A 27940-nucleotide genomic window follows, 5' to 3' on the forward strand; every position below is an offset into this window, starting at 1 on the left:
AAAGAAAATCATACTTATTACCAACTGTGCTTTTGCTGCATAGCATGTAATAAATTTGTAATTAATAAGATAATGAATCCTTTAGAATAAAGTGAACAAGAGGCAAATTAGGATACAAACTTTTTCAACAAAGTAAATGGCTAATTACTTCTGCCAAAACCATCAACTTAACAGGCAAATAGAACAGTCTGTTGATTTTTTTTCTTAGAGATAGGGTCTCAGTCTATTCCCCAGGCTGGAGTACAGTAGTGCTATCATCCTTCACTTCAGCCTCGAAGTCCTCGGCTGAAGTGATCTCTCTGCCTCAGCCTCCGTAGTAGTTGGAACTACAGGTACATGCCCCTAGCCCAGCTAACTTTTAAATTTTTTGTAAAGAAGGGGTCTCACTTTGTTTCCTAGGTTATTCTCAAACTCCTGGCCTCAAGTGATCCTCTCACCTTGGCCTCCCCAAATCTTGGGATTACAGATATAAGCCACTACACCCAGGCAACTTGTTAGTTTTTACATATGGTTCACCACCAGTCGTGAAAGTAAGGTCCATGTGTCATGAAGGATACACCAAAAAAATGTGAATGACATCTGGAAAATATTTTAATAGTTATGCACTGAAACTGTATTAGAAACAATATGTAATCCCATATCAAACCTATGATTTGATGCATATTATTTCTTAGGACTGAAGTTATATTTTGAATGTGAATTGGTTTCTAGAAAAGCAATAAGTGAATAATAATATAGAGATAACACAACTAAAGAAGGTAGTTATTAATGACTGAATATTAATGACTGAAGTTTAGGAAACACGGGTAATAGTGACTGGTACCAGTCACCGATGAAGAGGAGGAAATTTCAGGTCAACATGTGTGACTTGTTTTGTTAAATTCTACCATTTAAAAGTTTGTGGCTTTGGGCAAGTTAAATGTACTTTCTGTGCTCCAGGTCAAAAGTGGTAATAATTCTTTTTTTTTTTTTTTTTTGAGACGGAGACTCGCTCTGTCACCCAGGCTGGAGTGCAGTGGCGCGATCTCGGCTCACTACAAGCTCTGCCTCCTGGGTTCATGCCATTCTCCTGCCTCAGCCTCCCGTGTAGCTGGGATTACAGGCACCCACCACCACGCCTGGCTAATTTTTTGTGTTTTTAGTGCAGACGGGGTTTCACCGTGTTAGCCAGGATGGTCTCGATCTCCTGACCTCGTGATCCACCCGTCTCGGCCTCCCAAAGTGCTCGGATTACAGACATGAGCCACCGCGCCCGGCCCAATATAATTCTTACTTGAAGGGTTTTTGTGAAGATTGAGGTAACGTAAAATAAATCTTTAAGTAGAATGCCTTAAGTGGGGCACAGGCTCACTTAGCAACTACTGGAGATGATAGTAGATGGTGATGGTGATGGTGATGGTGATGGTGATGGTGGTGATGGTGATGGTGATGGTGGTGTTGGTGGTGGTAGTGGTGGTGGTGATGGTGGTGGTAGAGAAGGAGGAATAGGGAGAGAAAGAGGAGGAAGAAGAGGAACAGGAATAGAGGGGGAAAGAGGAGCTATAAACCTCCATAATTTCCATGCATTTTTCAGTTACTTAGAACTTCCATATTTCTCTTTGGATATTGGGAATAAACCAACTTAAAAATGATTCTATTTTTTAGTAAAGTTGAGACTGTAATACTACTGTCAGTAAAATGTCATTCTTGACCAAGCGGAACAAGGTGTCTCTCATTTCTATAACCTGGACTTTTGTACTTTCCCAATTATCTTTTTTATAATTTATAATTCTTTGAAGACTTGACACAATAATCTTACTAATGTTACTCAAGATATACCTTGAATTTATATACAATTAAAAAAGCTAGCTGCTAATAATAGTTTTCCTATATTATAAAGGGCATATAATGTATTTTGGGATGGTGATGATTTGAAATGTATTAAATTAAGAAGGAATAGGATCATACAGAGAAAAGAAGCAGTGATCAGCAGTAGGTACAAACTCTTGTTCCCAGGTTTCCTAGTAGGGATAAAGTCTTCATTTAAAGAGAAATAATTTTCTACCAAGCGGTATTTAAAGCAGGCATGGTCTATGTGGATAGGCCTGGATAATTCATTGACAGTAAAATTGCCACTTAATTATCATGCCAAACAACTGACATGGTAGAGATAACCCAGACCCTAACCCTTGGCCTTGGCAAACCAAATGTTTACACTTCTGTTAGGGACACAGACACATTGCAGAGTCTTAATGTAAGTTTGAAATCACAAGCAAACATACCTTCACAAAACCAAGGCTGCATAACTTGGCTTTTGCTCCAAATTGCCATTTACACTGTGTGTCAGCATCATAAATCTGTCCTGGTAGTTTGTCTGGATATTTATACTGTCCTGCTTGCTTGGGCTCATCCACTAGACACCCGGCCTGAGGTGTGCTGTAATGACAATACATGCTTATTAATTACTCTGTTGATCTGTGATCTTTCCATTGATGACAACACACTTCTGAATGCATTCATGCAAAGAAAAATATAACATGCTTTGAGAAACAGGTATATGTTTAAAGTTCAAATCCATGTTTATGCCAAAGAGTGAGTCCTGTCTAAGAGGATGGAATGTACACAGCCAGGCAGGGTTTTACAGGATGCTGAAAATTCTAGCCATCCAAGTGATTTGGCTTGGGATTCGACGGGAGATGGGGAAGGTTAATATATTTGAAAACTCCTATTAACAATCTCATTCAACAATATCTGACAATTTGTACTGAGTCCCTGCTGTGGCAAACCTTAGACAAAGCACTAATGGTACAAAATAAACCAGACAGACACAGTACCTGTCTTCATGGAGTTTTAAATCAAGTATTTTTGTTTTAACGGATAATGGAGCAGAGGTCAAAGATGTACTTTAACTCACAATAAGCCTTACAGACAAAAATAAATAACATTCCTAAAGAATCAAGAGGAATAATGAACTGGGGCATGAGGCAGAAAAATTTCCTTTAGGTATATTTGATGGAACCTGTTGAGAGCAAAAATCAGTCCTGATGGCATGGATATTCTTAGCACCTTATGTCCACTTACTTAAATAATTAAAATATGGTACCATTGAGAGGTTGATTAGCATGGTGGTTAAGTGTAATTTTGTAGCGAGATAGATGGGGGTCCTAATCAACCATGCAACCAAGACCGAGTTATGTAGCTCTTATACAGCTCAGGAGTGACAATGACTCTCATAAAGGTTGTTACACAGTTCAAACAAGAAAATATAACATGTTTCATAAAGCATAGTAAGCAAAGTTAGCTGCTGCTGTTATCATTATTATAACATTTAACTACAAAAGCATTTAACTACATACTAATGGAAATTCAATCTATGTCAAGTAGATCTTAATTTCAATACTTATTAACTGCATTCTTACATGAGTTGGAAAAAATAATTTTAACCACCAAATCATGAATTTAAAACTAATAGGAAAATCTTCATGGCAAAGCTCACTAGCAAAAAGTCTGTTGATTTTTTTTACTACCCTTTGGGCATATTTAGTTACGTATCTTTAAGTTTAATATGCTTTGTGTATATATCTTAGTAATTCTTTAAACATTTGCAAATAATATACAGTGGTATGGGTTAAAAATAAAGTATCAAGAATGTCAATTCCCAAAGAAATTTCACTAACATCTGGTCAAACAGATATGGGAATAGTATCTAAGTACCCTAGTGGGTCAACATAGATTAAAAAGGTAGGTATGTGTATATGTCTGTGTGTGTGTGTGTGTGTGTGTGTGTGTGTGTGTGTGTGTGTGTGTATTTCAACTTTGGGTTCATTATTTAATATGAATAGTGCAAATTTCCTAACTCCTACTTTTACTAATGCAACTTAAGGGTTCTGTGTTATTAGAAGCATTTTATATAGCTACCATCCTCCTTGGCTATCACTTGGACATAAAGCTGGCTCCTGGCCATTTCAGACACAATAGTCAAACAAGAAAATGCTCTATTCATTAAAACACAAACACACACTCATGCCATGTGAGCATTTTAAAAATACTCTATGGCACATTGATTGATAAGATTGAAATAATTAGTCACAGTAAAAAGACAATATACCTAGCAGCCTCTGGAAGTCACAGGGAAGAGACGGTTGAGTACACATCCTAGAGTCACAACAGATCTAAGTGTGAGTCTTCTGTCTGCAACTTACCAGCGATAGTACCTTAAGCCACACAATTAACCTCTCTAAGACTTGATTTCTCAACTCTAGATTGAGGATAACAGTATTGCTGTGAGGATTGAAAGAGGAAATATGTGGAGAACATTTAGCACAATATTAGGCTTCAATCTATTTTTTTTAACAACAATAATATCATCATCATCATCATCATTTGTCTTTCTGTTTATTGAGAGATCAAAAGGTAATTCCACTGAGGATTTGTTTTCACGTCTATGGAGCACAATTCTGTCACCACTCCAAACCCAGGAGCACCCCTGGATTTAACCTGTCATACCTGAGGAATTTCTTGAGATACTGTCGGCTGCAGGAAGACCATGAAAACACGCCATTGTTTCCGGTCAGTGTCGGAGACATGATATTGCCTTCAGCCTTTCTGCAGGGATTGCCTTCTCCATCGTGAATCATGCCAAAGCTGAAACAGAATGAAGAAAACAAAATCCTGCTTTGTGAACCCATTTTCCTGAAGGATAATCTGAGGAAGAAAAAAGATGCCGTGATCATCAACAAAACCAACTGAGAGAGTTATTAAAACTGGAACAGAGAAAGACAAATTACTGTAGACTGTTATAAAACTCACGCAGAAAATTTAAGAAGCGCTGAGGGCTTTGTTATACTATTTCCTGACCACAGAAGCAAAGAATGGTCTAGCTGCTACATGTTGTATGGGCTGGAAAATGTTGGGCAAGTTAAATTTAGGTATAAGCTAAGCCAAAGTGATGGACCAGCCAAATTACGTTATTTCAAACAGTAAAATTCTTTTCTTGTCACCAAACATAGAACTATGGTAAAGAAGTTCAGAGTGAGTAGGAAGGAGGTGTAGAGAGATGCTGATTCTAAGCTGTTTATGAACTGTTCATACATAAGCCTAGGGTGGTATAAAAACTTCTCTCCAACTATGATCAATTCATTAGCTGAAATCACAAACTCTGATTATAATTAAACTCTCTTATAATAAACATTTTTTAAAATGCTTGAACCCCTTTATTGAAGGCTATTAAACCTTGACCGTTACTGTTATCTTTCAGATGTATTATATGAGAAAACTTTAATTTTTCCATTTCATCACAGAAGGGTCTAGTAATTATAGAATAAAAATTTTAGGTGGTCTACTCAATAGGAATCATGCATATTATACCTAAAGAATTCTCCAATCTCCTGACAGGTAGAATAAATGTTACATCAATGTGCATACCCACATAGGATACATACTATAAAGACAGAGCTTACTTCAGGCTATATTAAAGTGGTAGAAGATGGAGAAACAAGAGTCTTCGATCTGCTCTAAAAAAATTCGGTGGGGCCGGGTGCGGTGGCTCAAGCCTGTAATCCCAGCACTTTGGGAGGCCGAGACGGGCGGATCACGAGGTCAGGAGATCGAGACCATCCTGGCTGACATGGTGAAACCCCGTCTCTACTTTAAAAATACAAAAAACTAGCCGGGCGAGGTGGCGGGCGCCTATAGTCCCAGCTACTCGGGAGGCTGAGGCAGGAGAATGGCGTGAACCCGGGAGGCGGAGCTTGCAGTGAGCTGAGATCCGGCCACTGCACTCCAGCCTGGGCGGCAGAGCGAGACTGTCTCAACAACAACAACAACAAAAAAAAAAAAAAAAAAAAAAAAAAAAAAAAAAAAAAAAATTCGGTGCAGAGAAAAGTCTTTTCCGGTTCTTTTTTTTTTTTTTAGGAATGCAGAGGATGGAGGGATATAAATATGAATTTCATCATTAATTTAAATTGTTCTTAATCTCATTATTTAAAAGAATAAAACTCGTTTCTTAGACCATATATTTATAAGGCAGATATGATTCCTATGTAAATAAAAATGTTATTCTGATATAATTTCATTTATAGAGTTAGCCTTTGAAAGTCGTCTATACCAAATAAATATGTTACAATAAAAGATATGACTTTTTGTGACCCATGTCTATAACATGGCCATTTTTCCAGCATTCCTTCCAGTTTGCCAGGAAAGTAGTAGCAGGGCAGCCGTATGCTATGATCCTATCAGTGACTTCCGTAGGTATTCAGAGGTGACCACTCAAAAATAGGTATTTAATAACCTCAACATATACTCACTGAAAGCATTTTCTTATCGTTAGCTTTTCCCAATTTAATTCTTCTTCTCACCTAACCAAGATCTTAAGGGGATTTGTTTGGGAGACACCCTTTCTAAATATATTTGTGAAAGTCAGAAACAGAAAGGAACCTATAAATAAAGCACCCGAAGTGAAAAACAGAAAGAAATCTATAAATAAAGCACAAGAAGAAAGAGCAAGAATCCCAGAAACAGAGATGGCGTAGGAGAGATTGAAGCTATTACGCCAGAGGAAAAGAACTTACTTAGAACTTCAGTGGAATTTTATGTGCATAAGAAAACCAAGTTGGAATTTAATTCTGAACTTAACATTCTTAAATTTACTTTAATAGCATTTTAGAAGATGATAATGTATTTTCTTTAGCACGTGCCAAATGCCATATAAATATCTTAGGAATTGTCTATTTCAAAACTTCATAAGGCCATATTATTTAGAACTTAAGTATGTATTTTATTTTACATCTGTCCTTTCTCCAACCTCTGACTTCTCTCCCGCATCCTACCTGAAGAATATTTTCTAATTTTCCTTATCTAAAATGTTGGATTTTGATTTTGGATAATTTTAACACATACGCAAAGAAAATTAAATTTTTCAATGACCAGTATTTTGAAAAGTGGACTTCATGCTGGTTCATGCTGGTAAAACAAACTTAGACATACATTTGATATGTATATATATTTTATTTCCTGCTTTGCATGAGAAACATCATTCTTACTGAGCATTTTTGCTTCTCCATTTACAATTTTAAAAATTGGCTTATTCATATTTAAGTGTGTGTGGGTGTCTAAGTGTGTGTGTGTGTGTGTGTATAGTAACATTGGAAATTTGTTGGATAACAATAACAACAATTGTCAACATTTAAGTTTCCTAGAGATAATAAGTGTAGCTCATAGAAGATACCGGCACTGGCCGGGCCTGGTGGTTCACACCTGTAATCTCAGCACTTTGGGAGACCGAGGCAGGCAGATCACCTGAAGGCAGCCTGGCCAACACGGTGAAACCTCATCTCTACTAAAACTATAAAAATTAGCCAGGCCTGGTGGTGGGCACTGGTAATCCCAGCTACTCAGGAGGCACAGGCAGGAGAATCACTTGAACCTGGGAGGTGGAGGTTGCAGCGAGCCGAGATCACACCACTGCACTCGAGCCGAGACGACAGATCGAGACTCTGTCTCAAAAAAAAAAAAAAAGAAAGAAAGAACAGAAAAGATACCAGCACCAACATATAAAAATATCAACTATGGTTACTGAATATTTGCTTTTTAAGTCAAAAATTAACTAGATGCTTTAAAAATATATGAGTTATTTCCTGTATGTTGAATAAAATATACACACATGCACACACAAACATCCCTAAACGGGTATACCTGAAGAGTACTACACATTGAAATCATTATTTTGTAAAGTAGTATACTTGCTCCAATGCAGCTGCTGTTGCTCAAATGTTTGAAAATTCTCTATAGCGTTGTCTCCATCATAAAAGGAAGATTTACTAACACCAATTAAAAGAATATTAAGTACATGCAATGTTACTAACTAAAAGAATATTCAGTACATGCAGCAAAAGTTTTTTTAAAAAGTTGTGTGCCATTTTACTCTGGGAATTAATTTTTCTCCATGATTACTTCCTGTGCGTAAAGAATCAGCTAGAAGTGTCTCCATTGCTGCAAAACATGAACAAAAATAAACAAATGCCTAACAGCCTAGAGACTCAGTTAAATAACTTGCAATCCGTGCACACGAAGGAGTACTGTGTGGCCATTAAATGCTGTTGTTTAAAAAGAATGAAATCAACAATAACTAGCCTTTAGTGAGCCCTTTGTATGGCCAGAAACTATTCTAAGCTTTACACAAGATTGATCCTCTTTGTTCTGCCTAAGTCAACAACAACGGTTAAAACGCCAATGAATCATCCAACTAGTTTTCATATAAAGTATTGGGTCAAAGAGCCACTTACTTGTGCCCCGACTCATGAGCGATGGTGAAGGCAAGGCCAAGTCCTGTGTCCTCATTGATGGTACAACTTCGGTACTTAGAGCACATTCCACTGATGGGGGCAAACCCTATTGAAAGATCAGTTTCAAATGTGAATCCAAAGGTTGCACACACAGATACGTGATAATTTACATCCTCGAAATGTTCTACATAGTTTTAGTTTAATCAATGCATTCAATGTTTTTGCAAAAAAAAAAAATTACTAATGATCTACAGTTCTTTGTCCTGTGTAATGATAATATATAAATGCAGCATTTCCTATTTTCTTGCTTTTGTTACATATTGTTATCAATTGATCCTCATAACAGCCCTGTAAGGTCAGTATGAGTACTGTAATTCCCATTTTACTTTTAGTACAGTAAGTCACAGAATATTTATATGCCTTGTCTGAGTTTATCATTTGGGTCAGAGCAACGGATAGAATGATAGCAAAACCAATGCAAAATGCTCACTGAACAGTGGCATTCACGTCACAGCTCAGGGTATATTTTCCAAGAAAAAACACGCATCCTGGTCTTTTTCTAGAGCAGAAAACATGAAAATGCCTAAGTAATGCATGCAGATTAAATTAATTTTTCTCTGGTTCTTTATGATGTGGTAAGTGCTTCTGTTCCCAAAGTTACCTCCTCTAAAAGCCATTATAAAAGTGTCCCAGCCAGCTCTTAAGTCTATCTTGAAATACAGTGCAGTGTGTGAGAACATCTTTCATTCCAGTTTTGGTCCTAATAATCACTAGAACAAATCTATGTACCCATCTAATATTAAATGCATGCTTGTGAACTGACTGTACTCACTTCACTGTCAAGATAGAAGGGAGATCAGCTGGGAAATCTAATATAAAGGCACAAATAAGGGGTAGCATCATTATCATTACTGCCATCATCATCGTCACTAAATAAATGGTTGCCAAATTCACACACTCTGCTATATGTCTATTATATATCTGTGTGTATGTATTTATAGCTTTAGGAAACCAAACCTCAGAGAGGTGAATTAACTTGTTCAGGATCTCAGAGTCATAAATACCAGACTCAGCAATCAACCACAGACATATGGGAAGTCAAAGCCCATGCACTTTGCATTAGGACATACTGCTTAAAGTAAGTGACCTTTTCGACAAGTGGTGGAATTTCTGGCGTTTTGTTTTTTCCAAGCCTTTTCTTACATTTTGGTCTCTGGATAACAGATAACACTGTCTGCTTCTCAGAATCTTCAAAACATCAACAATGCATTGGATTATCATATGTCACTTTGCACATTCCAAATCCAGAATATGAACGGATGTATATCGTTTTTCATTATAAAAACCCTTTCTCTGGAACAATTTCCAAAATAGTTGTGTTTTTGAAGACTGTGATTAATGGCTAATTGTTAAAATAAACTTATTTATAGGACATAACAGAGAAACTACAGAGAATTTGAGAAACATAAAAAATAAAATTTCTGCCCTGGCATGGTGGCTCATGCCTGTAATCCCAGCACTCTGGGAGGCTGAGGCGGGTGGGTCACTTGAGGTCAGGAGTTCGAGACCAGCCTGGCCAACACAGTGAAACCTGTCTCTACTAAAAATACAAAAACTAGCCAGGCGTGGTGGCGGGTGCCTGTAATTCCAGCTACTCTGGAAGCTGAGGCAGGAGAATCACTTGAATGCAGGAGGCAGAGGTTGCAGTGAGCCAAGATCGCGCCACTGCATTCCCGCCTGAGTGACAAGAACAAGACACCATCTCAAAAAATTAAAAAATAAATAAAATGTCTTATGAAGTCCAACATACTATTGTCTTTAATGTATCATAAGGGATTATAAAGTACTTCGAGGAAAAGTGTGAGAGAAGTACATCACATAAGCTTTTCTCAGCTCCACAAAATTCTACCATTCATCTGGACTATTAGTTGTATCAGCAAACTATGGCTCCTGTGTTCTGTTTTTGTAAATAAAGTTTTATTAAAACACATCTGCATTCATTTTTTACATATTACCTGTGACTGCTTTTGAAACAATACAGCTGAAATGGCTAGCTGCCACAGAGACCTGTGGCCTGCATAGCCTAACATACTATCAGGTCCTTCACAGAGAGTTTGCTGACTCCTGATTTGGACAACCATTCATCAACTTTTAAAAAATGTTGAATTCCTATTATGTGCAATGGAATATACTGGAATATAGTATAGATATAAAAGATGCAATTCGTGCTATCACTGTCCTGTACAAACTAATATGGAAGAACTGAGCACTTGAAAGTCATGTAACTTTCTAAAAGAGGCACTGCTACCTAGTGGCACAGTTAGGTACCATGGAACCCAGTAAAATCTTCTTCAGCTACCTGATTTTGTGGTCATGATGCTTATGGAATAACCTACACGTTTCTAGTTAAATAATGTATCTCACACCTCAGTGATCATCAGTAGGATCAATCAAGAAAAATACAAGCCAGGTGAGGTGGCTTATGCCTGTAATCCCAGGACTTTGGGACACCAAGGCAGGCAGATCACCTGAGATCAGGAGTTCGAGAGCAGCCTGGCCAACATGGTGAAACCCCGTCTCTACTAAAAATACAAAAATTAGCCAGGCATGGTGGCAGGTGACTGTAATCCCAGCTACTTGGGAGGCTGAGGCAGGAGAATTGCTTGAACCCAGGAGGCGGAGGTTGCCGTGGACCAAGATTGTGCCATTATACTCCAACCTGGGCAACAAGAGTGAAACTTCAACTCAAATAAAAAAAAAAATACAAAATGAATAAAGTAAGTGGGCTCCCCACATTCTAAGTTCAGTTAAAAAGAACAATAGTCTCCAGAGGGCATGGGAGGTTACTCCACAATTTAAATATTATGTCTTTTTATTAAGGAACATAAGGGCTATCCATCATCCATAGAAAGTTTGCATACTGTGTTTTCAGCTAACAGGTGTGTGTGAAGGATCTGTTCATACCATACCTAGAGTGTCACATGGTTCATTCTTCCAAGAACAAATATCAAATCCCGTGAGTAAGATGGCATGATCATGTCTCTTGCCATTCTTTCCAATGAGGGCAGACTGCCATTGACAAAAGCTATTCAGAGACTGGTCTGCATGATGGTTGATCAATAATCCTCCCTATGGGAAACCCACACAAATCAAAGTGTGAATTTGTCACAGAGATGAGAATGCTGAGTCATTCCATTTGTACAGGCAAACACAGAAACTTATTTCTAGGGAAAAAGATCACTAGAGGAAAACACTTGAGCTAAGGTAGGAGACGGGAAAATATCTATTTTAGGTAAATGCTCACAATATTTAAAGCAACTACAAAGTTTCTCTAGTGTGGTTTATGATTGATTATAGTTCTACAAAAAATAACCTGGCATCACTTAGAACACCTTTGTTCATCTCATCTGGTACTACCTTTATAAAACCGTTACAACTTTTAAAACAGGATAATAAATTAATGGTGATGAAGTTCAATGGCTTTTCCATAAAGCCTTATCATTATTTCCATAGATGTCAAAATTATCAGCAAAGCGTCTGGCACATCATAGGTTATAGTCAATCAATCAATATAATGAAAAGCAATATAATGAAAATTCACAGAGTGAATAAACAAATGATGATATGATTCCAAAGGATAAGAGAGGACCTACCCTTAAAATAATCATCTGTCAAATGTTTGCTTAGTTGAAACTATTGACTTGGCCAAGTTGAAAGTTGACAGACAAGATCTTTAATTATCAGTTAATTAGGATGTGGCTGGCTTCAGTGTCCTTGGGCAACCTATTAGTAGGCTAAAGACAAAAGTGTCTCCTGATCAGCACGCATCCTTCCTATCTTTCTAAAATTCCAAAAACCATTTGACAAGCTGTTAACTTCTGTAGCTCTCCACAGCTGGGCAATTAGATCAATTTTTGTCTTGTCTGTGTCTTCCTGCTTTTTATGTTTTTTATTGGGGTTACAGAAGAAGAGGAAGAGCCTCGGGGGACTTAAAAAATACCCATTTGAATGGTAATCACTATCTCAGAGAAACAGAGTTTAAACATCAAAACACTACAAAGCAGTGAGTACCATGTAATTTAACACTTTATTACATGTTCCGGTTTTCAAAATTTGCCCCATGTTTGTGTCTTGCATCTCACTGTGATCAATTCAAGGGCAGCTAAATATCCCTTGTTTATTCCCTGTATTACCTAAGATGGTACTGGGGAGACAGTAGGTTTACTACAATAATTTTCTGATGTCTTATTTTCAGTATATTTTTGAAATATCCTTCTGCATCTACTAGCAATTACTCAGCATACCAAACTTGTAAAACCTAGCTAATGCTTAAATCTATGACCAAATTCACCTTCTTTGTGAAGCCTACATAACATTTATATTTTTATGTAACATATTTATGTTTCATATTTTTATTTATATTATATATTTATATATTTAATACTTTATGTACCATTATTTATGTATATATATGCACATATGATATAAATACATTTAAATATAAATATTTTTCTGGTGCTTTAGTTTAATTATGTGATTACACAACCTTTTAAGATTGTACCTTGAGGAGAGTCAGCCTAGTTTCAAATTTAAGCAGCTAATGACTAGTACATGGATTAGTGAACATAGTAGGTATTCAAGGAATGTATTCTGAATGGCAGACCGAAAGAAGACATAAATGAAGTTTGCTACTTACAGGTTCTTGTTCCAGAAGAATTAGGCTCACCACAACCACGTTTATGTCACTTCCAATAGTCCCATCTTTAAATAGGCCAGAAACCTGTTGGAACAATGGAAGTCAAACAAAATCTCAAAATGTTCAAAACCTTATGGGGGAATCAATCAGACATACTGACCGAAGTACACAGGCTTCAATTTTAACCAATATATGTATATATAAAGACAATTTCCTCAAAACTCAACTTAAAAAAATAAAACCACATGTGTAGCTATTAAAAGTAATGGCAGAAACTACAATTACATATGCACCAACCTAATATATATGCTATTCAACCCATGCAAGAGAATTCTATGACTTTTATCTTCTTTAAAGAGCCAGAAGGTTCGTGACACCCCACCTTACCATGTTCATTACTGTGAGAATGTACGTGGTGACATTTCCCTTGCCATGCTTTTCCACCATTTTCTTGTCTGCCACCACAAGGGTTTCCACATTTAGGCCCTTTTGTGATTTTCCAGCTGATCTCCTGGGTCGCCCAGAGCTCCCATATTCATCAAACCTTAGATAGGTGTCCTCTGTGGGAGGCTTGGGAGCATCTATGATGAATATAAGAGCATTTGGAAGGGATATTAGAGAATATCTAGATAAGACCTGTTGAAAGAGAAACTGAAACAAGGGAAGAAGAGAAACTATGTAATCAACACTCCACCAATCCACTAACAAGTGATGCTGCCAGTGCCTGCCCGGGTGCCTTGCATCTAGTATGTGGTCAAGAAGGACCTACTCAATAAATGTTTGGATGCACGGATGGGTAGATGGATGGGCTGGACAGGATGGATGGATGGATGTGTGGATGGATAGATGGGTAGATGAGTGCATGGATGCATGTTGGATGGATACATGGGTAGGTGGATAGAAATAAATGGATAATGGATGAATTCAGTAACTCAAAAATGCTCTAAAAAGTTTAAAAAAATGAAAGAAAAAAAGAAAAGAAAGGAAAAGAAAAGAAAAGAGCTCTAAGCCAGGCGTGGTGGCTCACGCCCGTAATCCCAGCAATTTCAGAGGCAAAGATGGGTGGATCACTTGAGGTCAGGAGTTTGAGACCAGCCTGGCCAACATGGTGAAACCCTGTCTTTACTAAAATTACAAAAATTAGCCAGGCATGGTGGTGCATGCATGTAATCCTAGCTACTTGGGAGGCTGAGGCAGGAGGATCACTTGAACCCAGGAGGTAGAGGTCTCAGTGAGCCAAGATCACGCCACTGCACTCCATAAGGAAGTCTCTCGTTTATGTCCTCAAAAGAAACACCCAACCACACCTATGCATTTACCTTTGAGATACAGTCTCTGGATGACAGAGTGAGACTTCATCTCAAACAACAACAACTAAAACAAGCTATAATTCTAGTTAGTAGAACAGATCAACAAAAAATCAATTTTGTGGGGAGAAACTTTGAAAGTAGAAAATGCTCATTTTTCTACTCAAAAACTGCAGAAATAGTGTTAATCCTTTGGCTCCAAATTTATTATTTATGAATTCATTAAATATACCACTTCATACATTATTTTCTAAACAAAATATAAACAGCTCTAAAACTTTATACATCATTTTCTAAATAAAATGTAAACAGCTCTAAAATACTGGTCATGTCTGAAACTCTCATTTCATCAACACAGACTTTCACATAGCACATAAGAAGTGGTCAGTAATAACTCTTTGATGTGATATTGGCTTAGTTATCGGGGAAACAGCATAGTCGGGGGGTGATATTAAAAACTGTATTAAACACTTTTCATAACTGGTAAAGTGTGGACACCAAGTTAACAGAATGGATACTGGCCATAGCCATTGAGCAGAGACCTAGAAATGCCTGCTGGGCCAGACATGATGCCTTTAGTTAATGCATAGAAACAACTACGCGCATTCCTGGGAAGAAAAATGGCATCTGGAAAGTTCAGGGAAGTACCTGTGTACTAACTAGTATGGAAATATTTTAGTACTATAACACCGGTCCAGCCATAACAGTGAAACTAGCTCTCTACAGAGTAAAATTCAAAGATCAAATTATTTAGAGTTAAATTTAAAAACTCAGGTTGGCCACTTACGATCACAGTGACCTTGAGTCTCAGTTTCCTTATCTATGAAAACAGGTGACACCTGTTTATAAGGTTGCTGTAAAGATTTGCTTTGATGTCTCATATCAAACATGTCTTACCACTATAAACATTATTACTATCATTAGTACAGGTTAAATTATTACTCTATACATGCCCCTTAATGAGGATATTTCAATAATACCAAAAACTCAAAAACCAGTTAAAATGGTAGAAACTCTTTCATTATTCTGCCTGATTAATATCTTAGTGATACCAGTTCCTCTTCTCCATGAGAATAACCTTTTTCTGGCTATGCTATACAACTTGGTACCCACTTTCCACCTGTAGCTATTGAGCCACAGAAGAATTTAAAAGTTTAAAAAGCAATACTTGATTCAGGTATTAAAAGTCTTTTGGCTAGGCTCAGTGGCTCATGCCTGTAATGCTAACATTTCGGGAGGCTGAGGCGGGTGGATCACCTGAGGTCAGGAGTTTGAGACCAGCCTAGCCAACATGGAGAAACCCTGTCTCTACTAAAAACACAAAAATTAGCTGGGTATGGTGGCATGTGCCTATAATCCCAGTTAGTGGGGAGGCTGACGCAGGAGAATTGCTTGAACCTGGGGGATGGAGGTTGCGGTGAGCTGAGATTGCGCCACTTCACTCCAGCCTGGGCGAAAGAGTGAAACTGTCTCAAAAAAAAACAAAAAACAAAAAACAAGCAAAACAAGAAAAAAGAAAATGTTTTAAGTATGTCCCAAACAACTTGAGTATGCAAATCTACTTTTTTGACCTTAATTTTATGCAAGTTAAATGAAGATTAAGTATTTCCAGTAAAAATTTATCATCTGAATTGACAGGTTTAAGTGCTGTACGTTTAAAATAAACACTGGATTTCCAAAACTTATTAGGAAAAAATAATGTAAATCTCTCACTAATCATTTGTTATACTGATTACATGTTGAGATAATATTTTGTATATGTTGCATTAAATAAAATGGTATTAAAATTCATTTACCCTTTTTTTAAACTTTTAAAACTTGTGACTATTAGAAAATGTAAAATTGTATTTAGGGCTTGTGTTACATTTCTATCGGACATCGCTGGTCTGGAAACAGCTGAAGGTTGTACCAAGGTCACAAACCATGCTCAAGGATACCTGTGTTTCACAGCTACCTCCCTCACATGCTAATATTCTTGTTTCTGGAAGTCTCCTTTACGTCTTCAAAAGAGACATCCAATCACACCTAGACATCTACCTCTCATTTCTTTTGTCATTGGAAATCTAGATACTTTTCTTAGGAGCAAAGAAATCAAGATAAGATTGGGATCTATGGCATGAAAGTAGGAGATACTAAAAGAGTAAAAGAGAAACCATATCTAAATATTTCCTAGTTTAACCTAGATTAATTGATCATTCAGCATTTGCCTGAGAGAGATCATTACTGGTCCTACGCCAAGACAGATGCTCAGGGTAGCCCATTTTGACTTGCAAAGCTTGTACACCCAACAGCTCTCAGGAAAACCCGTCGAGGCCCACATAAGAACAGAACAAGAAAAAGTTTCCTTACATACATTTCTTGCGTCGTCCACAAAAATGCTGCTTTTGCAACCTTCGATGGTGATACTCTGTCTCTTGACTCTGAGATGCATGGGGAATGTGACTTGGGGAGTAACCAGGATAATTCTGGCCGGAGCTGGGGTAGCCACGGTACCGCTGGACCTTCTCCTCTGCTGTCCTTTTGTACAGTACATGAGGATGGTGACCCGCAGGGGAGCTGTAGTTGTGTTCCTGGGCCAGGAGCTGAGGTAACGGCGAGATGAGGAATTCATTTTTTCGTGTCCTTATTAAACCTGACTAAAAAGCCAAACACAAAGCAAATAGTCATGATTCCATGCCTCCCTGTGCCAAGGGTTGGTTTTCAACAGCTATTTCCTGACTAATTCCTGTATGTGGGCACAGGAGCTAAAAGCTTCACACATATTGCCTCATTTTTATCTGCATCATTACAACAAGTTGCTATTATTATTGAGACAGGGTCTCACTTTAAAACCCAGGCTGGAGAGCAGTGGTGCAAACATGGCCCACTGCAGCCTTGACCTGCCAGGCTCAAGTGATCCTCCCAGCTCAGCCTTCCAAGTAACTGAGACTACAGGCACGTGCCACCATGGCCCAAGAAGTGGTTCACACTTGATTTCTTTTCTCTCTCTCTTTTTTTCTTTTTTCTTTTTTTTTTAGATTAGGTTTCATTCTGTCCCTTAGGTTGGAGTGCAACAGCACTATCGTGGCTCACTGTAGCCTTGACCTACTGAGCTCAAGCAATCCTCCTGCCTCAGCCTCCTGAATAGCTGGGACTACAGGTACACACCACTACACTCAGAAATGGGGTCTCTCTATGCTGCCCAGGCTGGTCTCAAAGTCCTGGGTTCAAGCGATCCTCCTGCCTCAGCCTCCTAAAGTGCTCAGATTACAGGTGTGAGCCACCACTTCCAGCCTATCTTGATTCATAATTGCTAAACCAATTAAAAAACAAAAAAACTAGCAAGGATCGCAAAGGAAGGCATGAGTGATGATCTCTAAGTGGGAGTCTAGAGAATCTGATGAGTGGTGCTGCTATAATGAAGAGATATATTTACCAAATCCAGAAGAAAGGGGAGACCCTGGGAAGCCCATTCAATCACAATTTTGCTTTCCAAGTTGATGGCACAGTGTATATCTTCATATCTGATTTTGCAACCATGATGCACTCTTGTCTTTCTTTCAGCAAATGCTGTACTCTATCTTCTCTAGATATCAGATATCAGAGTTCTTCTCCAGATATCAGAGTTCCCTGATACCCAAGACCCTGCTGGGGAAACTGTGGTCTGCAGACCAGTAGCTTCAGCCTCACCCAGGAGCCTGTGGCATTCAGAATCATGGGCCTCACCCCAAAGCTGCTGGATCAAAGTCTGTGCTTTATTGATATCCTCACATGTTTATGGGATCCTTTGTATTTCTGTGGTATCAGTTATGTCGCCTTTTTCATTTCTGATTTTATTTGAATATTCTCTTTTTTTTCTTCATCTAAGCTAAAGGTTTGTCAATTTTATCTTTTCAAGAAACCAACTTTTTGTTTCATGAACCTTTCGCATTCTTTTTTCAGTCTATATTTCATTTATTACTGCTTGGATCTTTATTATTTCTTTAGTTGACTTTGGGTTTAGTTTGTTGTTATTTTTCAAATTCCTTGAGATGCAATATTAAGTTGGGTTATTTTGGGGATCTAATTTTTTTACGTAGGTTGGTTAACGCCAATGAATTTGAAAACTTAGAAAGAATAGAGAAATCTCGGACAAATACAGCCTGACAAAACTGAATCATGAAGAAACAGAAAATCTGAACAAACAAATAATGAGTTAAGGAAATTGAATCTGTAATAAAAAGTCTTCCATCAAAGAAAATCCCAGGGCCTGATGGCTTCCCTGCTGATTTCTACCCAATTTAAGGAAGAACTGATATCAATCCTTTGCAAACTATTGAAAAAAAATTGAAGAGGGAGTAGTTTTCCAAACTCATTCTACATGGTCCGCATCACCCTAATACCCAAACCAGACAAGAAGTAAAAAGAAAGCTACAGGCCAATATACCTGTTGAAAATAGATGTGGAAATGCTCAACAAAATACTAGCAAACCAAATTCAACAGCACATTAAACAGATCATTCACCATGATCAAGTGGAATTCATCTCAGGGTTTCAAAAACAGTTTAGTATACATTGATCAACAAACATGATGTATCACATTAACGGAATCAACATTGAAAAACATAATTTTAATAGAGGCAAAAAATGCATTTGATAAAATTTAACATCTCTTCATGATAAAAAAACTCTCAACAAATTAGGTATAGAAAAAGTGCATCTCAACACAACAAAAGCCATATATGACAGATTCCCAGCTAACATCCTACAGAATGGGGAAAAGTTGAAAGAAAGCCTTTCCTCTAAGATCTAGAACAAGACAAAGATGCCCACTTTCACTGCTCCTATTCTACATAGTACTGGAAGTCCTGGGTAGAGCAATAAGGCAAGAGAAGGAAATAAAGGGCATTCAATTTAGAAAGGAGGAAGCCAAATTGTCCCTGTTTTCAGATAACATGACCTTATAAAGAGAAAACCCTAAAGAAACCATCAAAAAACTATTAGAATAGAGGAATACAGTAGAGTTGTAAGATGCAAAAATCAACACAAAAAATCAGTAGCATTTCTATATGCCAACCGTGAGCTATCTGAAAAAGAAATCAAGAAAGTGCCCAGGTGCAGTGGCTCACAACTGTAATCCCAGCAGTTTGGGAGGCCAAGGTGGGTGGATCACTTGAGGTCAAGAGTTTGAGATCAGCCTGGCCAACATGGTAAAACCCTGTCTCTACTAAAAATACAAAAATTAGCCGGGCGTTATGGTGGGCATCTGTAGTCCCAACTGCTGGGGAGGCTGAGGCAGGAGAATCACTTGTACTCAGGAGGTGGAGGTTGCAGTGAGCAGAGTTGGTGCCATTGCACTCCAGCCTGGGCAGTAAGAGCAAAACTGTCTCAAAGAAAATCAAGAAAACAATCTCATTTACAATAACTACCAAATACATACATACATACATACATACATATATATATATATATATGATCTAGAAATAAATTTAACCAAGGAGAAGATCTCTACAATGAAAACTATACAACATTGATGAAAGAAATTAAGAGGATCCAAATAAATATGAAGATATTCTGTGTTCATGGATTGAAAGAATATTTTTTAAATGTTTATACAAGGCTGGATACAGTGGCTTATGCCTATAATCCCAGCACTTTGGAATTTGACACCAGCCTGGGCAACACAGTGAGACCCTGTCTCTACAAAAACTACAAATATATTAGCCAGGTGTGGTGGTGCATGCCTGTGGTCCCAGCTTCTTGGAAGGGTGAGGTGGGAGGATTGCTTGAGTCTGAAAGGTAGAGGCTGCAGTGAGCCGAAATCATTCTACTGCACTCCAGTCTGGTGACAGAGCAAGACCCTGTCTTAATAAAAAAAATAAATAAAAAAAATAAAAAATAAAACACAATCCTAACATTCATATGGAACCACAAAAAGACCCGAAGAACCAGTGCAATCTTGAGCGAAAAAGAACACAGCTGGAAACATCACATTACTCAACTTTAAAATATACTAGAAAGCTACAGTAATCAAAACAACATGGTGTAGGAATAAAACAGACACATAGAACAACAGAACAGAAGAGAACCCTGAAATAATTCTACTCATCTACAGCCAATTGATTTTTAACAAAGGCATTAAAAACATACAGTGGGGAAAGGACAGTCTCTTCAACAAATAATGCTGGAAAAACTGGATATTCATATACAGAAGAACGAAACTTGACTCTTACATCTCACCATATGTCAAAATCAACTCAAAGTGGATTAAAGACTTAAGTAAGAGATCTGAAATTACTAGAAGAAAACATAGGGAAAATACTTCATGACATAGGTCTGGGCAAGGATATTTTGGAGACAAACTCAAAAGCACAGGCAACAAAAGCAAAAATAGAGAAATGGAATTATATCAAACTAAAAAGCCTCTGTACAACAAAGGAAACAACCAATAGACTAAAGAGACAGCCCACAGAATTGGAGAAAATATCTGTAAACTATGAATCTGATAAGGGTTAATATCCAGAATATATAAGGAATTCAAACAATTCATCAGCAAAAAATAACAATAATGATCTGATTTTTAAGATGGCCAAAAAACCTCAATAAATACTTCTCAAAAGACATACATATGGCCAACAGGGGTATATGAAAAAAATGCTCAACATCAGTAATTATCACGGAAATGCCAATCAAAACCATATGAGATACTACCTCACCCCAATTAGAATAACTATTATCAAAATGACAAAAAAATAAATGCTAGCATGGATGTGGAGAAAAAGGAACTGTTACACACTGTGGGCAGGAATGTAAATTAGTATAGTCGTTATGGAAAATGGTATGAAGGTTCCTTCAAAAAATTAAATATAGTTCTACCATATCATCCAGCAATCCCACTACTGCGTATTTATTCAAAGGAAGTGAACTCAGTATGTTGAAGAGATATCTGCACTCCAATGTTTATTACAGCACTAGTCACAATAGCCAAGACACAGAATCAATCTAAGTGTCTATCAACAAACAAATAAAGAAAATGTGGTATATAGACACAATGAAATACTATCCAGCCATTAAAATCATGAAATCTTATAATTTGTGGTAACATGGGATAGTCATCTTAGGAGCTGTGGCATCGATATGATGTCTAGAGCCTGAACTCAAAGACACAGTCTTCATTCACAAGCACATGTTGGGCACCTGAGTCCTGGTCTTGTTCTAGGCATTGCCATCAACAAGAGTGGTACACAACAAGTAAGTGAAATGGTTCACATTCATGGCCTTACGGATATTATGGGACAAGAGAATCAATAGGCAAGATAAGTAAAATCTCACAACCCTAAAAATCCTTTCCATTATATCTTTAGGATATACCTCAGAGAAGCCCACCCTTCCAGATCTAGCACAGGTCATTCTGGTAGACGCTCGCATCTCTTATTTGGACACATTCTATTAACGTCCCAAATTCCACCTGTCCTATCCAGTAGGGTCTCCCAACATCAGCCAGAGTCCTCATCCAGCACAAATCAACTTCTTCCATTTACTCTGGTATTAATCACAAATTCCTGGCCCACTAATCTCTGCATCATCAACTCCCTGCAGAACCTGCCAGCTTTATCTGTGCTCTCTTCCTCTTCTCACACCATTCTAAACAGGACGCTGCTTTCACTTTTTGAACCTAAGAAGTTCTTTGATACTAAATGGCATTTTCACACATTTTTTTTCTTTCCCCTACAGTCTTCTCCTATCAATTCACTTGGCTTTCTGGTGCTCATGGCTGATGTCTCAATTTAAACACCGTCTTCTCAGAGAAGCTGTACTCACGACCCTACTGAAAATTATCCTCTCAGCCGGGCGCAGTGGCTCATGCCTCTAATCCCAGCACTTTGGGAGGCTGAGGCGGGTGGAACACAAGGTCAGGAGAATGAGACCATCCTGGCTAACATGGTGAAACCCCATCTCTACTAAAAATACAAAAATTAGCCAGGCGTATACTCCCAGCTACTTGGGAGGCTGAGGCAGGACAATTGCTTGAACCCGGGAGGCGGAGGTTGCAGCAAGCCGAGATTGCACCACTGCACTCCAGCCTGGGTGGCAGAGCAAGACCCAGTATCAAAAAAAAAAGAAAGAAAAAAGAAAAGAAAACAAAGAAAGTTACTCCCTTTCATGCAAAGGCATAAGAATAACATAACGGATTATGAGGACTTGGGGGAAAGGGTAGGAGTGGAGGTGAGGGATAAAAGTGTACAAATTGGGTACCGTGTATACTGCTCAGGTGGTGACGGGTGCACCAAAATCTCACAAATCACCACTAAAGAACTTATTTATGTAACCAAATACCATCTGTTCCCAAAAAACCTATAACATAAAGAAAATTATCCTCTCTCACTTCCAAATAATCTCAGGCCATAGTTAACTGACTTTATATCTATCTTCAATAAGGAAACAAACAAAACGCAACCCTCCTATGCAGTTTTATTGCACACTCTGTGACAGCAGGGGTCACCTTAGTATCCCTGATGCATGCCACGTGTTATCAGCTAGTAAATGTTTGTTTCTCAAGGCAGGGCGTGGTGGCTCACACCTGTAATCCCAGCACTTCGAGGAGGCCAAGGAGTGAAGATCACTAGAAGTCAGGAGTTACAGACCAGACTGGCCAACATAGTGAAACCTCACCTCTACTAAAAATACGAAAATTAGCCCGGCGTGGTGGCGGGTGCCTGTAATCCCAGCTACTCAGGAGGCTGAGGCAAGAGAATCGCTTGAGCCCAGTAGGCAGAGGTTGCAGTGCGCTGAGATTGTGCCCCTACATTCCAACCTGGGCAACACAGTGAGACTCCATCTCAAAAAAAAAAAAAAAAATTGTTTCTTCATCCCCAGACTTTTATCAGAGTGGAGGTGATGCCGAAGGCATGCCAGTATCAGAGAAGAAAACCAGACATAGAAAGTGACAATTTCAAGACTGTAACGCACATGAACTCATCTATATTTCAGACATGAAGCCATAAGCACTCAGTGCAATACCTTAACCTAACCTCACAACTCCCTGGGAGGAAAACCCAGCAAGGAAGCACAGGCGGAATTCAGGTCCCTCATTCGCTGAGCAAGACCCTCTCTTCCAAGCCATGCCCTCACCTCTTTCAAGCTGCATGCAGACAAAAAACCCCATTTAAAGTCCCTCACTGAATAGAAGGAAAAAAAAAGTGAATTATCCCTGAAAGTCCTCCAGCCTTACTAACTTCCTTACTTGGCTCAACTAATATCAAAGGCTTAAGCCACTTAAGTGCTTTAACTGGACTAACCGGTTTGGAAGCTTTCTATTTTCTCCCTGCTACATGCAAACTGCAGACAACTCAAATGCAGAGAGAAAACTTCCACACTGAGAAAGCAATTTAAAAAATAGTAATAATGGGCATCCTATGTTGAGACAAACACTTTTTCTCACATAGCCTGTCATCTTCCTATTCAGAGTGACAAGGATAAAAATTTAGAAGAATTCTTTATAACAATACAAGAATTTTACAGTGCTAGATATTAAAAAAGAAAAATATTATTTTTCTGCTTTAGATAGAAAACCTTGGAATATAACCAAATAAATACATTTTATTGCATAAAAATATAAACCCAATAAATCCCAAAGAAACCATCTGTTTATTTGTGGAGCGTGTGAAGCATTTTGAGTTACCGAACACAAGCAACGTTCTGGCTGAGTAACAGTGAATGAGACAGATCTGTGGTCTCCCGTGGCTTTCAGTTCAATGGGAGAACCAGGGACTAAACCAGCAAATATCACAAATGGGAATGAAATACTATTCCTCTGTATAAAGTGTGAAGAAAAAGATGGAGTTTCACCACGTTGGTCAGGTTGATTCCGAACTTCTGACCTCAGAGGATCCGCCCACCTCAGCCTCCCAAAGTGCTGGAATTACAGGCATGAAAACCAGTCTCTCCTAAAAATATAAAAAATCGCACCACCGCACTCCAGCCTGGGTGACAGAGCGAGAGTCCCTTTCAAAAAAATAAAATAAAATAAGTATGAAGAAAAAGAGCAACGTTCTATGAGAGAAAATAATAGAAGGGGTGAGAGGAGCGTGGAAGCTAATTTTAGAAAGGGAGGTAACCGAACACTTTTCTGAGTAGAGGCCTTTCTTGTGAGACCGGAAGTCCTCTCTTGGTCCATGATGGGGAAGTCCAGATGGAACTGAGAGACTGATGTCTCAGACCTAAGGAGTGGAAAGGGTGGTGAGAACAGGAAGAAAGCAGAGACCCAGTGGCCTGCTAAGAAGGGGATGGACTAGGGAAGCCCTTAGGCTCCTCCAATAGAGGGCAGGAAAGGCCTGGATTCATCTGTTCTAGCACTGCTATAAAGAACTACCTGAGAATTGGGTATTTATAAAGAAAAGAGGTATAATTGGCTCATGTTTTCACAGTCTGTACAAGAAGCATGGCTGAAAGCCTCAGGAAACTTCCAATCATGGCAGAAGGCAAAGGGTTTTACGTCTTTTTTTTTTTTTTGAAACGGAGTTTCACTCTGTCACCCAGGCTGGAGGGCAATGGCGTGATCTCGGCTCACCACAACCTCCGCCTCCCGGGTTCAAGGGATTCTCCTGCCTCAGTCTCCCGAGTAGCTGGGATTACAGGTATGTGCCACCACGCCCAGCTAATTTTGTGTTTTTAGTAGAGACGGGGTCTCTCCATGTTGATCAGGCTGGTCTTGAACTCCGTATCTCAGGTGATCCACTCGCCTCAGACTCCCAAAGTGCTGGGATTACAGGCATGAGCCACTGTGGCCGGCCGCAGACACATCTTACATGGCCAGAGCAGGAGGAAGAGAGAGTGAAGAGGTACGTGCTACACACTTTTAAACAATAAGATCTCACGCGAACTCACTACCATGAGACTAGCAAGGGGGAAATCCACCCCCAAGATCCAATCACCTCCCACCCTTCCTCCAACACTGGGAATTACAAATCCACACGAGATCTGGGTGGGGACACAGAGCCAAACCATATCAGACCCCAAGGATGGGCTGCCAAAGGATGACGGTGGTGGAAGAGCTGCCCCCAACTCTCCACCCAGGGAACCCCTTTCCCTCAAGAGACAGAGTCAAGCTGAGGGAAAGGACTGGGTTGCGCCCCCTACTGGACTGTGTGTGCGGCAGGGTCAACTCACATTGCTTCTTCCTGCATTGTGTTTTGTCTTTTCCAGAAGATACAGAAATTCAGTTTATGTGACTTAGCTGCTAAAGCTTAAGCATTAAATTGATTCTGACTCAGAGTCAACATTCTATTTAAATAGTTTAATGTTTTATTCTTTAAAATAAAATAAAAATAAGTATGCTTTATTTGTGAACAGGTGTTTTCTATATTAGATATCAAGGGTCTAAATAATTCTTTTTTTTTTTTTTTTTTTTTTTTTGAGACAGAGTCTCCCTGCAATGCCCAGGCTGGAGTGCAGTGGGACACTCTTGGTTCACTGCAACCTCTGTCTACCAGGTTCAAGTGATTCTTCTGCCTCAGCCTCCCGAGTAGCTGGGATTATAGGTGCCCACCACCACTCCCAGCTAGTTTTTGTATTTTTAGTAGAGATGAGGTTTCATCATATTGGCCAGGCTGGTCTTGAACTCCTAACTTCAAGTGATCCGCCTGCCTCGGTCTCCCAAAGGTCTGGGATTACAGGCATAAGCCACCTCACCCGGCCTCAAGGGCCAAAATAATTCTTAAAGTACTAATGCCAGGTATAAATCACACTTTATGAATTTTCCCTAAAGTTTTCTTTAAAATATACTCCTCATTGGTCATATCACAGGCTTCAGATTTAACAGAAAAAGGGAGACTGCAGCTTCCAGATGTAACTGACAAATTTAGTGTTAGGATGAGCGCACAATTAATTTTTAATAGTTCAGTGTGAAGAGCTTTAAAGATCAATGAAAATTAGGAAGCTATAAATAAGCTTCCTGAAGTCAGGGACCATGTCTTAAGTGATTTGTATCCCAGTGTTTATACCTCTTTAATAATCAAAATTTAAAAGACCTAATGAATGAAAAATGTTTGTAACAACAGAGCCAGAACTTCAAATAGAATGATATAAGCATATCTTAAAGAAGTATCTTGAAATAATAATAAAAACAGCCCCATGGGCAGTATCATTATTCTGTTTTTATTTTTAGTAAAGACTAATTGACAGATAGAACAAAGGAGCCCCAGTAGACTGCCTGGAAAAATAATAGCAAAGACATATTTGTGGTCAGCAATAATCAAGTTATTTTTCAATTTTTAATTTTTAATCTATCTGCAACAACTAAAAAATGCTCTTACCTCAGTCAAGATGTCACATTCTTTAACATTTTTTTTAAATCTAAACAAGAACACTAAAGAATAAGTCATTGATTTGTTGCCCAACATGTATGAGGATACCCCCAAATGAGAAATCTCAGTTCAGAATAAGGGAAAGACTTAGAGTATAATCAATATGAAATAGAAATTAATGGACCAGGGGTTGGGGTGAGGAAGGAGGGAAAGAAACATCAGAAAAATTAAAGACTAAGAAATAAAGAAAATGCTGAGGAAGTCTTTGAGGAAAACCATTGGTATAAGGATGTTTAGGACTTTATTCAGTAGCAATGAGCTGGGTGTTATATATAGCACATGCCTGTAATCCCAGCACTTTGTGAGTCTAAGGCAGGAGGATCACTTGAGCCCAGGAGTTTATCAGCCTGGTAAACATCGCAAGATCCATCTCTACTAAAATAAAATCTTAGCCAGGTGTGTGTGGTGGCATGTGCTATAGTCCCAGCTACTCAGGAGGCTGAGGTAGGAGAATCACATTAGCCTAAGAGGTTGAGGCTGCAGTGAGCTATGACTGCACCACTGCTGTCCAGCTTGGGACACAAGAGTGAGACCTTGTCTCAAAAAAAAAAAAAAAAAAAAAAAGCCCTTTACTTAGATGATTTTTAGAAGATTAAATGAGTTAATACTTTTAAAGTGCTAAAAACAGGCTGGGCACGGCAGCTCACACCTGTAATCCCAGCACGTTGGGAGGCTGAGGCAGGTGGATCACTTCATGTCAGGAGTTCAAGACTAGCCTGGCCAAAATGATGAAACCCCGACTCTACTAAAAATACAAAAATTACCCAAGCATGGTGGTGCGTGCCTGTAATCCCAGCTACTCGGGAGGTTGAGGCAGGAGAATCACTTGAACCTGGGTGACGGAGGTTGCAGTGAGCCAAGATCACACCACTGCACTCCAGCCTGCGTGACAGAGTGAGACTGCGCCTCAAAAAAATTAAAATAAAATAAAGAAATAAAAGTGCTAAAAATAGTGCTCAGCACATAGATAACATTCAATACATATTTATTAACATTGTAATTACTACATTTGACTATTTGAGGGAACAAGGAGAAGTGTGGCCTTTTTCTAACAGTGTGTTTATATTATAAGTTTTTCCTTCAATTGGACCTGAAATTCTGGGAAGTAGCATAAACATTCTTTCAGTTTCTTGAGAAAAACAATGAAAGAACTAAGCAAGGTTTGAAGACCTGAAAAGATCCATATTGATGAAATTCTTACAAAAGTAACCGAAGATACTTAAAGACAGAAGAGAAACCATTAATTTTTCTACCTTGGAGAGATGACCAACCCAAGGACTCTAGGTTTTAGTTTTGACTGGTTGGTGTGTTTTGGTGGGGATGGGAAAGAGAAGTGACCAATGGCAAGGAAAT

At 38.6% G+C, this 27940-nt stretch overlaps 1 protein-coding gene across 2 annotated transcripts in view; it reads right to left on the reverse strand.

The window, feature by feature from the left end:
* ADAMTS18 (ADAM metallopeptidase with thrombospondin type 1 motif 18) overlaps window positions 1-27940 on the reverse strand; it is a 150390-nt gene that overhangs the window by 66922 nt on the left and 55528 nt on the right. Inside the window, exons 3-9 of one of the 2 annotated variants that reach the window (XM_050773234.1) lie at window positions 16618-16900; window positions 13345-13538; window positions 12958-13041; window positions 11231-11390; window positions 8262-8367; window positions 4486-4623; window positions 2262-2415 (exon numbers count right to left, since the gene is read on the reverse strand). In XM_050773234.1, coding sequence (XP_050629191.1) covers window positions 2262-2415; window positions 4486-4623; window positions 8262-8367; window positions 11231-11390; window positions 12958-13041; window positions 13345-13538; window positions 16618-16900 — 1119 coding nt within the window. Of the gene's footprint in view, window positions 1-2261; window positions 2416-4485; window positions 4624-8261; window positions 8368-11230; window positions 11391-12957; window positions 13042-13344; window positions 13539-16613; window positions 16901-27940 lie in introns of those variants that run through there. The other variant, XM_050773235.1, reaches the window with a different exon arrangement.

Source organism: Macaca thibetana, chromosome 20 (assembly GCF_024542745.1).
Source record: "Macaca thibetana thibetana isolate TM-01 chromosome 20, ASM2454274v1, whole genome shotgun sequence".
NCBI classification, from domain to species: Eukaryota; Metazoa; Chordata; class Mammalia; order Primates; family Cercopithecidae; genus Macaca; species Macaca thibetana.